Genomic DNA, 15,989 nt, shown 5'->3' on the forward strand with positions numbered 1-15,989 from the left:
ATGTTAATTTAGACATACAAAGCGAGGCAGAAACACATCTCTGAAAATATTGTTAAAAACATCAACAACACTTTACAGTTAAAACAATTACACAAATTAAAAAATAAAAAAAAAGCCATGTGCTAATGAGCTCAGTGACGATGTACCATCATGATATAGTTGTGGATTAATGTGTTTGAATGACTGAATTACACTTGAATTATTAATTATTGCAGCTGTAGAATCTGAGTACTACAGTTTTCTCCTACTAATGAACTCAGTGACATAGAGCATCGACTCTTGAGCTAGAAATTGAGTTCAAGCCTCAACTCATCACGTCAAATTAACATTAGAATGCCACCTGTTTTTACTCTTTTTGGTGTTTTTTTTTTTTTTTTTTTTAAAAAGAGACTCCTGTCCAGATGGTGGCGGTAAGACGTTTAAAATATGTTTCCCCACTGAAACAAAACGCAGAAGTAGATATATGAAAATGTGCGGTGAGTCCTTTGGTTTATCCTCAGCTTTGTACTTTTGTAGCTGTATATTGTCCATATGTAGTGTGAGTAAATAATAAAGTTTAGCGGTGGGACGATGTAGAGCAGCTTTATGAGAAGGAACAGTAACAAACATGGCGGACAAAGGAGCTTCTCTGACTGTTGTACCTCCCTACGGACACTTACTGTGTGCGGACAGATGGAGAGAGTCCTCTTTAGTCCAGAGTTTAGCAGGTAACACACACACACACACACACTGCCATAGACATAATATATATACATATATAATATCTGTTCAGACTGCAGTTAGTGACGAAACCAATGTTTTCTCAACCTCCGACATTGAATGGATGTAATTTGGTGACCTCTAGTGGTTAAGCATTAACATAGCATGTAAACTAAATCTGTAAAATTATTGTTTTTTTGTTGGTCTTTTTTCATTCAGCACAACATAATTCTAATCAGAAAACATCATCAGCCAAACCCTAAAATATACCAACGGACAAGTTACAATACACAAAAGACTGTTTAGAATTAGAGGAATAACATTGACAAAAATACATAAAACAGTTCCAATCAATCACAGGTCATTGATGAAATAAAAGCTTAATATTTTTGGTATTTTTTAACCTCAGGTTTGGATTGGACATACTTCACATTATTTATTTTTCTTTTTTCACTTTCTTTAGTGAAAAACAGGTTGTGATTATTTTTTTTTCTTCCTGCACTAATGACAAAACATGTTTTTTTTTTGTTTTTTTTGTTTTTTTTTGTGCCGTAAGATCTTAACTATCATTCTTTATTTTTATTTCCAACTCAATCTAAGAAACGGCATCCCCAAAGGATGGAATAACTGAATACTGAGCAGAAATAAGTGGTAATGCTTTTCCACAGTGGGGATTTTCTTTTGTTGTAGCAGCGATTAGAATAGACTAATAAAAGAAAGAGTTGTAAAAAAAAAAAAAAAAAAACTGCAGTAAAATAATAATCACATAGGGCAAACTAAATAGATCAAACACACAATTACACACTTAAGTTAAATATATTTGTATATATAATATACTGTATGTGCGTATAATATTTCAATGAGAAATAGTGCTCCTCAACGAATTAGTAACTTTTATAATTCATCATGGAATCAGCCCTAAAAAAGCATTTTTATCTGACACTCGTGAATATGCACTATTTTTAGCTGTTCCAGTTAAGACCATCTTTGACGGCGACCTCACCGTTGCAGATTTCCATCTTTCCAACCGAACCAAAGTCCTCTACGTGTCCGAGTGTGACATCATCGCGGGAAACGCCTACAAGAGGAAGCTGGTTCGCTACAGAAACGTAGGTTACGCGAGGCAAACAAACATCAGGAGTGTGTTTACTAACTCCGGCTGTGTCGTCATGGTTTCAGGCCAGCAGCAGCTTCCAGAAGCTGGTGTTGGTGGAGAAAACGCGGCTGAGCGAGCAGTACTTTCCCACGGTGCAGAAGTTTGTGGTGTTTGACCTGGGTTTGTCTCTGCTGACGGTTGGAGGGCAGACTGAAGCCTCGCAGCTCATCAGTCAACTCGTGAGTCTTTTCGACTATACAGATGTTTCCTCATCAAAGAGTCGACTTCTGTGTGTCTTAAGAAAAGGTGCATAAATGACAGCACATGTACAGTTTGGAAGGCATAAACAATGACACAAGCCTTGAGTGCTGGGACAGTTGATAAAATCCTGGATGAGTTTGATACAAAGGTATCTAATGTCATAGTCGCTGTGGCTCTAATCAAAACTAGAAGGCCGTGGCTATTCATACGGAAACATATGCATAGACTGCCAGTCATTGGCCAGTTTAGGTGACGTGATAGGTGCACCTTTTGTCTTAAAGTACTGTCAGTTTTATTTTAGCTCATATTTATTTTTAGCTATCTCGCTAACCTTTTTATTTTAGCCCTAACCCAGGAAATACCTTAAAATGTTTTTTTTTTTTTTTGGATATGTATTTTTAAAGGTGGAATTTGCCGTGTCAAATATGTTGAAATGAAAAAATATATATGACAAAAGTGGGATTCTAACCCACGTTAGCGGAAGGATGGATCCTTAAGTGTGGTGCGTTTGACCACTCGGGCAAACACAGTCACATTACGCTTATGTAGAAAAGGTCCGGAAAATGCGGAAAACGTACCCATAGTCTTGGAGGTTATTGATACGTTCCCGTATCAATAGACACTTCGAAACTAAATAGCAAAGCAGAGAGAAAACGCCGTGGAGGGAGTCTGAGAGCAGAGTTTGAAATCTGATTGTAGAAGAGCTGAGCATAAATGGAGAAAAACAAAACTCCACATTAATTTAGACATACAAAGCGAGGCAGAAATATTTCTCTGAAAATATTGTTAAAAACATCAACAACTACATTGTTTTCTGTAATTGAAAAGCTCACCACTCAGATCGTGATAACTCCCGAATTACTGTCAACTGGTACAAATGCAATGAATTTGCTATATATTTCAATGGAAAAAGTACAGTCAATTTGTTTGACCTTCAAACCAGCAAAATCACAAAAAGCTTGAACAGCTTCAACCAGTGAGGGATGAATCAATTACAATGTCAGTGTTTATAAATGAACCCAAAAATAATAGAGGAAACTATTCAGCAGCTAAATCATCAACACAATACCTTCAAACTTCTTTAAAACTGTTGATAAATCAGTTGTGACTGATTTGAGTCAGACTGCTCATTCCAGTCAGGCACCATACCAAAATCCCTGAAAGTAGCTGCTGTGAAACCTCTTTTGTGTTTGAAATGTGTTATCCAATTAACTTTGCCTTGCCTAAACACCAAAAATAAAAACCTCAGATACTGTAAAACTATTGTTTGAAAAATGTTGTGATATTAATTTTGGCTAATTTAACTTTTGACCTGTTTGAGTTATTTGGTCTTCTTCAGGTTCAGAGTGAGAGCAGAGAAAACTGCTTCAGAGCGAGGAGCGCAGGCCGCCTGTGGGACCCTCTGGTGCTTTCCGTTGTGCAGCAGCTTCCTGGAGTGGGAAGAGTTAAAGCTCTGGCTCTGCTCAAGAACTTTTCCAGCCTCCAGCAGATCTGCAACGCTGCCCCCGCTGCCCTGGAGCCTGTGGTCGGCCAATCAGTCGCTGAGCAGATCCATGGCTTCTTCCACAAAACTACTGCCGGCAGACCCTGAATCATATGGTCTTCTATTTGTGCCACAGTTCTACAGCATTATTCACTTCTGCACAGAACAAAGAAGCGGCTTTGATTTGGGACAACATGACGAATTTTGCTCGAGCCGACGAGATGGATTTGCATGTGAGCAGCATAAGAATAATTGGGAGCAACTTGTTATTATTTAATGTACTTCAACAATAAACCAAGTAAGAACTACATTCTGCTTGTATGGTAGATAATGGCCATCTTATTTTTTCTGAAAATAACTTTGAAAAACTTTTTCTGGAATTGTTTTAAAAGTAGTGACGTTGATTTATATCAGACATGGGCAACAGGTGGCCCTCGGTCTTATTTTGAGTTGTCCCAACCCAACAGTAAATGCAAAAAAGAAAAAAAACTGTAAGACACCAAGAAAATTACACCAAGAACACACTGACAACAAAAACACACAAAATGACAACGAAAATACACAAAAGGAGACGATACACAAATCAACACCTAAAACACACAAAACGACAACAAAAATACACAAAACGACAACAAAAATACACAAAATGACAGTTAACGAGCACATAATGTACTGATTTAAACTAAAACACAAAAGTAGAGAGGAACACAAGGAAAAACATGCAAAATAATACAAAAATGACACCAAAAGGACAACAAAATGGGAGAAAATAATAAAATTAAACAAAAAACATACAAACCAACAAATATGACAATAATAATACTCAGAGATTGGTTATTGTTCTAATGCTGACAGTAATGTTGATAATGACCCTTGGGACAGAATGCACAGTGAGTATACAGTTCCAAGTATTTTTTAATCTAAACACAAAACACAGGATGTACGTTGTCCTGTTTAAAAGTGTGGGTTTCTACTGGACATTTGTCTATATGAGTGTTTTGAAAGGCCTCAGCTTGAGTTTGACTAGTGAATTGCTATCATGTTGCACCTCTTCCTTGTTTAAATCAAATGAGAGCTGCAGTGTGAGCTTTGGTTTCCTGAATGTGTCACCGTCATCCGTTTCAAGCGTGTCGAGCTACAAGCACCTCACTCGCTGCTTGCTGCTCAGAGCCATCAAGAGATTACAGGAGAAGTGCAAAACACAAGGATGAAACTTGAGTTTAAAGATGCCTTTTGGGTGAGTAAGTGAGCTCCATGATGCTGATTTCTGGATTAATGAGTTAGGTTTTTTATCGTCACTACCATTTCTTTCTTTGCTCCTCCTGCTCTTTCATTAGTTTTTACACTTTTTACAATCCTGAGCATGTTCATGTTGGAAAAACGTGCCCAAACTGAACACTTAACGTTATTTTCTGTGCATTGTTTGGTGATTGTGCAAAAAACAACTAATACTTCATTATTTATTTAAAGTGTGTGTGAGAGATTATAATTATAATGAACTCCTCTTACCGTATCTGAACTCTTTTAGAAAAAAGCAGAACTAGCCTCCGACAATAAATCTTCAGGAACTGTTTCCCTGCCTCATACCAGTCATAGATATACTTTCATATTTAAATTTAAGGAACTGTATTTTCATTGTATGATTTCATCATTTCTCTTGTTCTTCATAGATCACAGCAGGATCAACCAACGACTGTTCATCTTTCCTTTTTCACCGGACTAAGACTAAATTCAGACAGAAGCAGAGTGGCTTAAACTATTACTAGAATGTTGACAAAAAGGCTTTTAAATATTTAAAATCATCAAAATAAACAAAATTTGTACAATCAGTTTCTAATCTAATTTTGAGGTATATGTCATTTGAGCCCTCTTGAAGTAGTACTAAACAACATGTAAACACAGAGGTATAAAGTAGGCCATATGCATGCCATGGACTATTCACTTCTATTTATTTATTCATTCTAGACTAGATCCAGAAACTAATTTTTAATCAGGTTGGAGACTAAAATAAAAGTTGCTTTTAAAAAATGAACACTGATAACACAGCTACAATCTGGAATTAGACTGTAAGAGAACCCATTATTATACTGTAGTTTCTAACACTAAGAAAGACAACATTGATTGTTTGAAATGCAGCATGGGAAGTGTTTTCCTTCAAATCTAAAAAGTACTGAGGGTCCTCTATATCAGACATGGGCAACAGGCAGCACTGAGAACAACAAAAGTTCACAAAACGAGACGACACACAAATCAACACACAGAGCAACAACAAAAATACACAAAATAATAATCATAATGTGAGAAAAACGTACCGAATTAAACTAAAACACAAAATAATAGAACACACAAAATGACAGTAAAATACATACACAAAATCAGAGGAAAAACAGCAAAAGCCTTCAAAAATGACCATTATAATGCTCAAATTGTTCATTATTCTACACTCTGACATAAATGTTGATAATGTGGCCCTCAGATCAGATAATATCACATTTTTTGGCCCCGCTGTGACAAAAGCTGCCCGTGTGTGCTTTCTGGTCCCAGGGAGAAGAGTTTACCAGCAACTTTGGCTATGAGACGATTCTTCAGCGGCTTAATGAAGGAAGGAGGACCTGCAAAGACTTTGAGGAGGTTTTGAAGATGAGGTGAACTCTCTGACTGTAGCCTTCACTATCTTTGCTCGTGGTGTGGTTATTATACTCTTTTTGCCAATGATGCAGGGCGTTGGCAGAGGACAAGTATGGCAGGGAACTAGTCACAATTGCCCGCAAAGCTGGGGGACTGTCTGAGATCTTGTAAGCAAAATTTAGGACTAAAAATGAGTCTAAAATATGCACAGATTATTAGTTTCTCTGTCTATTCTGCTCCTTTTTGCAGCTCTTTGAGATTATCTTTTGATGAAATGAAAGCACGTAAGTAGAAGAAATGCCTAAATCAATGAAAAGTCAATGGGGCTGAGCATGTGTTTGGTTTCCTTTTCAGAGATTGAAAATGTTGGTAACATGCACATTCAGCAGGCTGCTCTCCTGAAGGAGGAGATGACAAGGATGGAGCAGTTCAGAGAGCGACAGAAAGAGCAGAGAAAAAAGGTTCAACAAACATACACACACATGCACTGGTGAACACGTTCTGATCATTTCCAGTCTGAGTCTGACTGAGGTTTTCTACCATTTAATGTCTTTTCCTTTTAGTTTGAAATAAACATGGAGAAGGTGCAGAAAAACAAAGTCTCCTTCTACAAGAAAACAATGGAAGTAAGGTCCCTTTATGTCATCGTGCATTTATATTTGTCTAAAGTGCTTGCAGGCACGCAAAACTGTGTGTGAAAAGTGAAAGTAAGCATGAACTAATCCAGCTTTTTAACAATGAGGAAATGTACAATGGCAGTATTTGGACATTGTCAGGAAACAAAGTGCATTTCTTTGGTATTGTCTTCATCAGAGATGGGGAACTTTTATTACAACGGGGATACAAAAATGAGATTGTCTGATCCGAAGGCCACATTATCAACATTCATGTCAGCATTTGGAATAATTTTTGTTGTTTTATGGTTTTGAGTCATTTTGTGCAAGTGAGCAGAGTTTCAGTAACGTTACTGGGCTCACAGTAACGTTACTAGTAGTTGTGAGGTGTAGAGGACTGGGAGAGTCTTCTACCATGAAAACATAATCTGCTCTCTGGAGCTTCTCCACTCAGCAAAGCTTTTTCTAATTTTCCCCGTGGGTGAGCACTGCTCATGTCCTTGCGGAGTTATGTGTAAAGTATTAAAAAGGTATTAAAAAGGAAGGAGGAGAGCACTGTACCCTGAGGGACTCACAGTTGTCTGTTGGTGAGGTAGTCTGTTGTCCACTCCAGCCCCTTCCATCTTCACCCTCAGCATTGATGGCTGGATGGTGTTGAAAGCACTGGAGAAGTCAAAGCACATAACTTTCTCAGTGCTCTCCAGATGTGTCATTGATCTGTGTATCAGGTCACTACATCGTCCACCCCGATGGTCAGGAAACTGCAAGGGATCCATCAGTGGTCCCAGCAGGGGTTCCAGGTGTCTGAGGATGATCCTCTTTATGGTTTTCATTAGGTGGGAGGTTGGGGCAACAGGTCTGAAGGTCTGGTTTTGCTCCCTGGGGGTGTGCAGTCTTTGGTACTGGGACCACATAGGAAGTCTTCCACAGAAGCGGGACCTTCTACAATTTCAGGCTCAGAATGAACATGTGATGTTGTTTTTCTAGATTTTGCGGGTTTTTTTTGTGTATTTTTGGAATTATTTTGTATAATTCTCTGTCATTCTGTGTGTTTTTGTTGTTGTTTGTGTATTCTTGGGGCGAACATGGCTCATGTGGTAGAGGGGTCACCTTCTGATCCCGAGGTTCGGGGTTTCTTTCCAGTCTATACCCATCTATGTGTCAAAGTGTCCTTTGGCAAGACACTGAACCCTAAGTTTTTCCCAATGGTTGATTAGCGCCTTGGATGGCAGCTCTGTTCCATTGGTGTGTGAATGAGTGTGAATGGACGAATGAGCTGATATTGTGAAGTACTTTGGGACTACTTTGGTGGTTAAATCAAGTCCATTTGCCATTTAGTATATTTTTCTCTCATTTTGTGTTCTTCTATATTTCCATATTTATTTAATATGTGTTTTTGTAGTAATTTTGTGCCTTTACTTTGGGGCCCACACAAAATATGACTGAGGGCTACATGTGGCTTTTGGATCCGCAGTTGCTCATGTCTGGTTTAACCATTCTTATTAATACAATTATTTGTGATGTAATATGTATTTATACCTTCTTAGTGAAGTACACTTGTCTGTAGTGCAGAGTGTCTATATCGTGAGATAAATGTGTTATATTCATTCCTGATGTACCAACATGGTTGTGTCCTGTGTAAAGTACACAACATTTGTGTATTTTCTGCTCTGTGTTTTCCTGGCCTAGTCTAAGAGATGCTACGAGCAGCGCTGCAGAGAGGTAGACGAGGCAGAGCAGATGTCTGAGAAGATAACAAATGCCTCCACGGCCACCACCAAACAGATTGACAAGGTACGTCTGCTCTCTGTTACTTGTTACAGCAGACATGGGTATGTGCCGTCGGTCTAACTATGTATAGCCCATAAAAGCAAACGTACAAAATTACTCCAAAAACTCACAATATGACAAAATGAACACAAATACAAACGAATGAGGAAACCACACAAAATGACACCAAAAACCACACAAAATGACACCAAAAACCACACAAAATGACACCAAAAACCACACAAAATGAGAATTAAAACAACAAAAGTGACAAAATAAGGCTCATATTGGTCATTACTGTAAATTCTGACATGAATGTTGATAATGTGGCCCTCAGATCAGACAATCACATGTTTGTGGCTCCCACTGTGATAAAAGTTGTCAATCTCTGTATATTTCTTCTGAAAGGTTTGTGTTTGTTATCAGTGATGCACGTCTTCTCTTTTAAGAGAATTTTCCCAAACAAAAATTTCTATGACCATAAATCTAGTTAAAACCTTATTTTCACATCTAACATTGATTTCATGTCTGGATCTTTGGTGATGTGTCATTCACAGGTGAAAAACAAATTAAAACAGTGCAAAGAAGCTGCTCAGGAAGCTGGTGAGGACAATTTCAAATGACCGTGGCTCCATTTTATTAAAGTTTCTGTTGTTTCATGCAGGAAGCTGCTGTGGTTTTGCTGAAACTTACATTGCCACCGTTGATTTTCGAAACATCTGCCTCCCTTGCTTTTAGAGAAACAGTATGCATCCAACACTGAGCAGCTGGACAAGATCCGTCAAGAGTGGGAATCCATTCACATCATCACATGTGAGGTATGACACGACCACTGCTGCTTGATCAACTTTCAAAAGTACAAACTTTACCCAAGAGTTGCAAAGTCACTGTGGATGTGCAAGACTTCCCCTCAGTAGAATACATGATGAGTCACTGGCATATTAAAAAAACAAGATCTTCCTTTATGTGATACCACAACTACTAAAAGTTTCCGTTATCTAACAAACGTGTATCTCCTTTTAAGGTTGATTCTGGCTCACAGTAAGATGTGCATAACATCTCAAATAGGACATCACCACCTCCACAAAGCCAGTACAATGAGCTTTGATCAACATTTCCGTTCAGAATTTATAATCCCTAATTGTCCCATACTTCACATATTGTATTGAGATCTGGGGTAATGTATGCAAAAGTTTTACTGACCAAGTTTTCCTACGCCAAAAGAAAGCTATAAGAATCATAAATCCCAAAGGTCCAAGACATCACACGAATCAACTTTTCATTAAAGGTAATATTTTGAAATTTGTAGATTTTGTTCAGTTAAAAATTGTCTCGACCATGTGGAAAATCAAAAATAAATTAGTTCCAGAGCACATTTATAATAAATGTATACTAATCACAGATGAAAACAGCAGGAGGAAAGCTTTTGTGGACCATTTGCTCACACTTCACTCAAACAGAGGTTTTGATGTCACTGGGATCAGGTTGTGAAACTCATTGGATAACAATTTAAAAACATGTCATAATATTGTTCAAATTAAATGTATGTATAAAGAGTTGTTGATGGAAAACTACAGACATCTGTAAAATAAATGTATGTTAAATTATTGACATCTGTAACAAACGAAATAGTCTTTTGTGACAAACATAATTCATTTAATAATGTTGCACCTGTTATAATGTAAAAAAATAAAATATCGCAGAATTGAATTGCAACCATCCACTTGGACATTCTTTTGTTTAACAAAAAGGGGCATGTAGAATAAGGCTCGCTCTTCAACGTGCTCCTATTCTGACATGTGAAAAGTACTGACTGTCAATTATAATGGTAATATTGTGAACAGGATTACATGGAAGAATACATTTGATTTGATTTGATTTGATATGACATTTACAGCACACTCCTCATTAATGATTCTCTCATCTCAGGGCGAGTTAAAAAACATCAGCAGAACATTTTTAAATGAATGGTTTAACCCTTCACAAGCGTGTGATTGTTTCTGATCTGAAAGCCACATGATCAATATACCTACATTTAGAATAATGACCCATTTGAACACTATTTTTGTATATTTTTGGTATATTCTTCTCTCATTTTGTGTGTTTTTGTTGTCATTTTTTATATTTTTTGTTGTTTGTGTGTTCTGTCATTTAAAAAAAAAAGTTTTTCTCTAATTTTGTTGTCATTTTTTGTGTTTTTAGTGTAAATCTGTATATTTTTCTCATTTTGTGTGATTTTGTTGTCATTTTACACATTTTTCTGTTTCATTTTGGGGCTGCAAAATTAGACCAAGGGCCACCAGTTGCCCATGTCTGATCTACATATAACTTTTAGGTTTGTGGTGTTCTCTTTAATTTAAATACTGACGTTTGATTGCGATTGTAAATGTGATTTTAATGATGAAGTGTCGGAGCCTGCAGTTCTGCATAGCCTGAAGGCCGTGGTTTGTGCTTCTTAAGTCATGCATCATTAGGTTTCTGATTCAGATATGATTTTGCAGATGTTCCAGCAGCTGGAGGAAGACCGTGTCAGCGTTGTCAGAAACGCCCTGTGGGTTCACACCAACCATTTATCCATGCAGTGTGTGAAAGACGATGAGGTGAAGCTCACACACAGAGGCAGCGTTCATTACTCTGCTTTAATTGAGTCTATAATATAGACTGTTACCTCCAGTGCTACGAGAATGTGAGGACAGTGTTGGAAAAGTGTGACATCGTCTCAGACAACAACTACTTTGTGGAGACAAATCGTACCGGCTCAACTCCTGCAGGTAAACATCTTCTAAACATATGCTCACTGACAACAACTCAAAAAAAGAAAAGTAGCGAGTTGGTTCATGATATGAGTTTTATTTCATTGTTGAATGCTAGTTGCTGAATGGTTTTTCCACAGCTCCAATCATATTCCAGAGTTACTATGAGAGCGATGATTCAGCAGTGAGAAACTGCAGCACCGGGTTTGTTGAGGGAGTCATTAAAGGGTCAGCATTACACTTTGATACCATTAATTCACTTCTTTCTTTCATTATTATTATTGTTTTTAATTTCAGTTGTTTTCTATAGAATTTCCAGGTTCTCCAATCTTCTGCAGGGAAGTGGCTCCAGTGACTCCAAAAACAGCATTGAGGAAAAAGTGGCACCGCCTCACGGTAAAATACTAACATTTCAAATGATGAATAGAATAAATTATATATAGCTTTGTCTGTAATTGCTGTTACACACACGTGAATAAAAAAAAATTAAAAAAAATCCTGGGCCAATAATTCAGGAAGGAAGCTTGCTTTCTTGTTGCGTTATATATCTCTGCAGCGCCTTCCATTAGGTAATAAAGAGAATGCATGGTAATGTAGAGGTCAATTTGTTGATAATTCACTGAAACTCTGCATGTAGTTGGTTCATAGTCAGTAATTCCATCAAACACTCAGATTTTTCATATATTTTACCATTAAGTCCATGAGGTCAAAGCTACAGTATTTGATACATCAGTACACACAGGACAACTGGCATACCTCTGGTCACATGTGGCCCTCAGTCTAATGTTGTGCAGCCAACAAATACACACAAATGTTTCCTAAAAACCAGGGCTGTGCAGAGACCTTTGAAGGTGCAGGTGCCTGATGCACATAAAACACACACACGCACACAGCAAAATGTCATACCTTTTCAAGATACACACACACGGTTGATGACGTCACATATAAGAACCAGGGGACGGCGTCTCTGAAGGTCCATTTATAGAAATGTAAACAAAGGTTAAACTAAAGCTTTACCGTTTAAAGTACAGCTGTATTTTTGGTTAATATGTTCTTTTTTACAGAAGAATGATTTGTCTGAATTAGTTATGGATCAAGTTGTTCAAGCACTGTAAATATTTTCAAATGTTTGCAGCCAAAATATGTCATATGTTGTAATAATAATAATTAAAAAAAAAAAAAATCATCAATTTTATATAGCACTTTTGTATATATTATTATCCAGTGAAAACAATCTATACCTGGTGGATTAAAAGAGAGCTGATATCCCTGCAGGAAATTAAAGAGACAAAGATAATATAATAAAGAGTTAAAGCAAACAAATCCATTTGTATTATTTGATTCCCTCACCCAATGAGAATCGGTAAGAGAATCGGTAAGGAATCGAATCAATAAGCAGTATCAATGATGGAATCAGAATTGCTAAATTCTAATCAATTCCCATCCCTAAATATCAGTGATTCCAATCAACTCATCAGACATGTTTTTGGATAGTGGGAGGAAATCAGAGTACTGGGTGCATAAATAAAGATTTAAAAATTGTCTATAATAGTCGTAGTAATTATTTATTATCCATCCATCAATCAATTTTCTAACCCGTTTGCTTTTTTTTCCGGGTCGTAGGCGTCTTTTCCTACTACGTATTATTATTGATAATAATAATGATAATTAAATTGGTCAGTTAAAAAAGTAAAAAATGAATCAGTATCTTACTAAGTAAACAAACGCCTCATTCACTCACTGGATGCTTGTGACTGGTCCTCCTCAGGCTCATCAGATGGAGTGTATGCACCCGTTCCTGAATCTAAGGAAGCTTGTGAGGAATACAAAGCTGTGTATAACTACACAGCACAGGTCAGCCTCTGTGCATGCCTAGGAGTTGACTAAAATGTTCCTATCCATCCAACTGTGTCCATCTTTGTGCAGGGGGAGCATGAACTGTCTGTGTCTGCTGGAGATGTGCTGGTGGTCATTGATCAAGGTGAAGATGGATGGTGGACGGTGCAAAGACAAGGCCTCACTGGATTGGTCCCAGGCTTATATTTAGCCAAAGAATGAGCTTCTAACCTGTGCCATGATGAGACACTTTCATTTTGTACTTTGTTTTTGTCAGTCACTTACTTTTACAAGCACTTTTTTGAGTGTATTTCTAAATCAGTCCATTTACTTGTGCTTATGTATGTTTTAAATGAAGTAATCTGTTACATTTCTACACCCGTTACTGAGTAATTTATTATTCTTTCATTTCAGTTTCATGGTCTCGGTCAGCAGTTTATGAAGACACATTGAACATAATCCATGTACTCTTAGTCGTGTCATTTCTGATCAACGTGCAGACACGATCTTGGGTTCAGGTTGTGGTTTCTACATATTGCCCACATGCCACATTTGGCATGGCACTGTTTTAGAGTTCATAAATGTACTGTAGCTATAGCCTGAGCATTGTTTATTTTGAATTGAATTCATTGGTGTTATTTTATTTAAAAAATAATTGTCCATTTTGACAAACTTTTTATTAAAAGCCTTTTTGGAAAATAAATTAAGTTCCAATTGTGCAAGATTTGGTTTCTTCCATTTGAAGTTTAAACATGAGATGTTTACTGTATGCAAGGGAACCGTGGCAACATTTATTACCAACAATAAACGTGGGGGGTGAAATTAACTAGCAACAATTTAAATGACCTACTTGTACTTGAGCATTTTATGTATGAATTACTTGTACTTGAACTCAAGTACAGTTTAAATCAAGTACCAGTACTACTACATACATAGGATATATCAGTACTCTTTACACTTATTAAACTTGCTTCCTCACAGCACAAAGGTTGTTGTTTGGATCAGAAGTTTTTCTTTGGAGAATTTATGTGTTTTACTTAAGCAATATCACACGAGAGGTTGTGCTGTTGTGAAGAATCATCAGCACCGGTGTGATTCGGTCATAGATAATCACACATGTCCTGATATTTCACATAACAGCACAACCTCCAGTGTGATATTGCTTTTATACAACAGTTCTACAAGCATATTTTATTAGTTAACAGTAATAACTGACAAGAGATTATAATTTGTTCATTTAATCATTTGGCTCCGTCAAAAAAAATGGTTCCACAAGTGTAGAGAACATAGGCTACGTTCACACTGCAGACGTATATTTGTGACCTGTATCCGATCTGTTAAAGACTGTCTGAAGAGCACAATTCCACATTGTTGAAGCCGCTAACATCCCTATCCCACCACTGTTGACTCTGACTCTGCATCCAAACACTCTGCTGTATAGATGTAGCAGTCATCACACTGCAAATGGATAGAGTGATAAACCTGGCTCTCCTCCTTAAAGTTATGTAGTGCTGACTTCTGTTAGAAAGAACATTTCTAAGCGCTACACACAGTCCTACACTGGACGACTCCATATTTACTTGCGTAAACAGTATGTGGCTGTGGGGTCATGGGTCACCCAAAGAACCCTCCTGTGAATTTCTCTTGGAGATGAATAAAGTATCTATCTATCTATCTATCTATCATTCATCCTCCAAACTGAAGACGCATTTAAAATGTAATATGAAAGACCACACACAAAAAAAATCAGTGTTTTTGAAAAAATAAAATAAATCCAAATTGTGCAGTAAGACCTGCAGTGTGAACGTAGTGACCGTGTACTGCGGTGTGTAGCCCAAAAGCAGAATCAACAAACTGATCAAAGAGGCTGGCTCAGTGATGGGCTGCACCCCAGAGTCACTTGAGGTCACCTATATAAAGAGGATTGTAACAAAGTGGAAAACTGTGAAGGCCATCCTCCTCACAGCACTTTTCATGAACTAAAGAGGTTCTTTTAGTGAGCGTTTGGTGATTCCTAAGTGTTCCACTGAATGTCTTAGAAGGTCTTTAATTCGGGCAGCAGTTCTTTATTTTAATGAATTGTTGCTACATCTGTTCTGTGGAAGCTTTAAATCTTGTTAATGGTATTTGGTATTTGTATGTACAGTGAATGTCATGTTGTGGACTGTATGTGTGAACCGTGCAACTCGGTTGCAAATGACTTTCCCCATCGGGAATTTATTTAAATTTAAAAAATTAGAATTGTTAGCTCTTTGGAGGTAGATTTGTGTCTATTATTCAATCAAAAAAAGAGTTTGGATGCAAAAAAAAATATTTGAGGCTCAAATAATGACTTTTCAACTCCTTTTTTGTTTGATTGAAAAGTTTTTTTAAATTATTTTTATTGAATTCATCTTTTTTGTATTTGGGCCATATTATGGGTAGTTCATTTGTGTCTTAATTAGTCATTGAAAAAAATGAAAAACATTTCTATCAAAGAAAAAAATTAAAAAAATTTTGTTTTTTTTGACACAAACGTTCCACGGTGGGCGGAGCTTCCTCATTGGTCAGTAATGTTTGAGTGACAAGTCTCTACACCATAATTGGCCATAATATGGCCCAAAAAAAGATGACTTCATTAAAAAAAAAAAAGTGTTCAAATGCCATTATTTGTGTGGAGGTCTGCAGATGGACCCCTCTCATTATTTGTTTGAATAATAGACACAAATTTACCTCCATATAGTCCCTCCTTCCCCCGATTATTCTTCTCTAAAACTTTTAAAAACAACAAAATGTGCAATCACATAGTTTTACACCAGTTTAGACTATTTTTCATGCTCAATATTCAGCAAGGCCGTTTTCGTGCACGG

The 15,989-nt window shown here is 37.1% G+C and overlaps 2 protein-coding genes across 3 annotated transcripts; both read left to right on the forward strand.

Moving 5' to 3' along the window:
• The first annotated feature begins 404 nt into the window (after positions 1 to 404).
• Positions 405 to 3,849, forward strand: faap24 (FA core complex associated protein 24). Of its 2 annotated transcripts, none has more exons than XM_028450537.1 (4): positions 405 to 707; positions 1,711 to 1,808; positions 1,879 to 2,034; positions 3,396 to 3,849. In XM_028450537.1, the coding sequence occupies exons 1-4, from the start codon at positions 608 to 610 to the stop codon at positions 3,645 to 3,647; spliced, it is 606 nt and encodes a 201-aa protein (XP_028306338.1). In that variant the 5' UTR covers positions 405 to 607; the 3' UTR covers positions 3,648 to 3,849. The 2 variants fall into 2 exon arrangements, with proteins under 2 accessions (XP_028306338.1, XP_028306336.1); XM_028450535.1 differs by having other exon boundaries at positions 408 to 707; positions 1,666 to 1,808.
• An 805-nt stretch (positions 3,850 to 4,654) lies between these two features.
• On the forward strand, positions 4,655 to 13,682 carry pstpip1a (proline-serine-threonine phosphatase interacting protein 1a). Its single transcript, XM_028449951.1, has 15 exons — positions 4,655 to 4,776; positions 6,084 to 6,184; positions 6,260 to 6,334; positions 6,417 to 6,451; positions 6,522 to 6,628; positions 6,731 to 6,793; positions 8,471 to 8,575; positions 9,109 to 9,154; positions 9,290 to 9,369; positions 11,053 to 11,151; positions 11,226 to 11,322; positions 11,445 to 11,532; positions 11,615 to 11,700; positions 13,073 to 13,158; positions 13,231 to 13,682. The coding sequence occupies exons 1-15, from the start codon at positions 4,747 to 4,749 to the stop codon at positions 13,360 to 13,362; spliced, it is 1,230 nt and encodes a 409-aa protein (XP_028305752.1). The 5' UTR covers positions 4,655 to 4,746; the 3' UTR covers positions 13,363 to 13,682.
• Positions 13,683 to 15,989: the final 2,307 nt, after the last annotated feature.

This window comes from Gouania willdenowi, chromosome 6 (assembly GCF_900634775.1).
Source record: "Gouania willdenowi chromosome 6, fGouWil2.1, whole genome shotgun sequence".
Taxonomy (NCBI): Eukaryota; Metazoa; Chordata; class Actinopteri; order Blenniiformes; family Gobiesocidae; genus Gouania; species Gouania willdenowi.

Coding starts and splice junctions, on each gene's coding strand:
- faap24 (XM_028450535.1), top strand. CDS start 608: ATGGCGGACAAAGGAGCTTCTCTGACTGTTGTACCTCCCTACGGACAC. Junction 1,809..1,878: donor AGCTGGTTCGCTACAGAAAC/GTAGGTTACGCG, acceptor TCATGGTTTCAG/GCCAGCAGCAGCTTCCAGAA. Junction 2,035..3,395: donor CGCAGCTCATCAGTCAACTC/GTGAGTCTTTTC, acceptor GGTCTTCTTCAG/GTTCAGAGTGAGAGCAGAGA.
- pstpip1a (XM_028449951.1), top strand. CDS start 4,747: ATGAAACTTGAGTTTAAAGATGCCTTTTGG. Junction 11,152..11,225: donor AGTGTGTGAAAGACGATGAG/GTGAAGCTCACA, acceptor TGTTACCTCCAG/TGCTACGAGAATGTGAGGAC. Junction 11,533..11,614: donor GTTGAGGGAGTCATTAAAGG/GTCAGCATTACA, acceptor TGTTTTCTATAG/AATTTCCAGGTTCTCCAATC.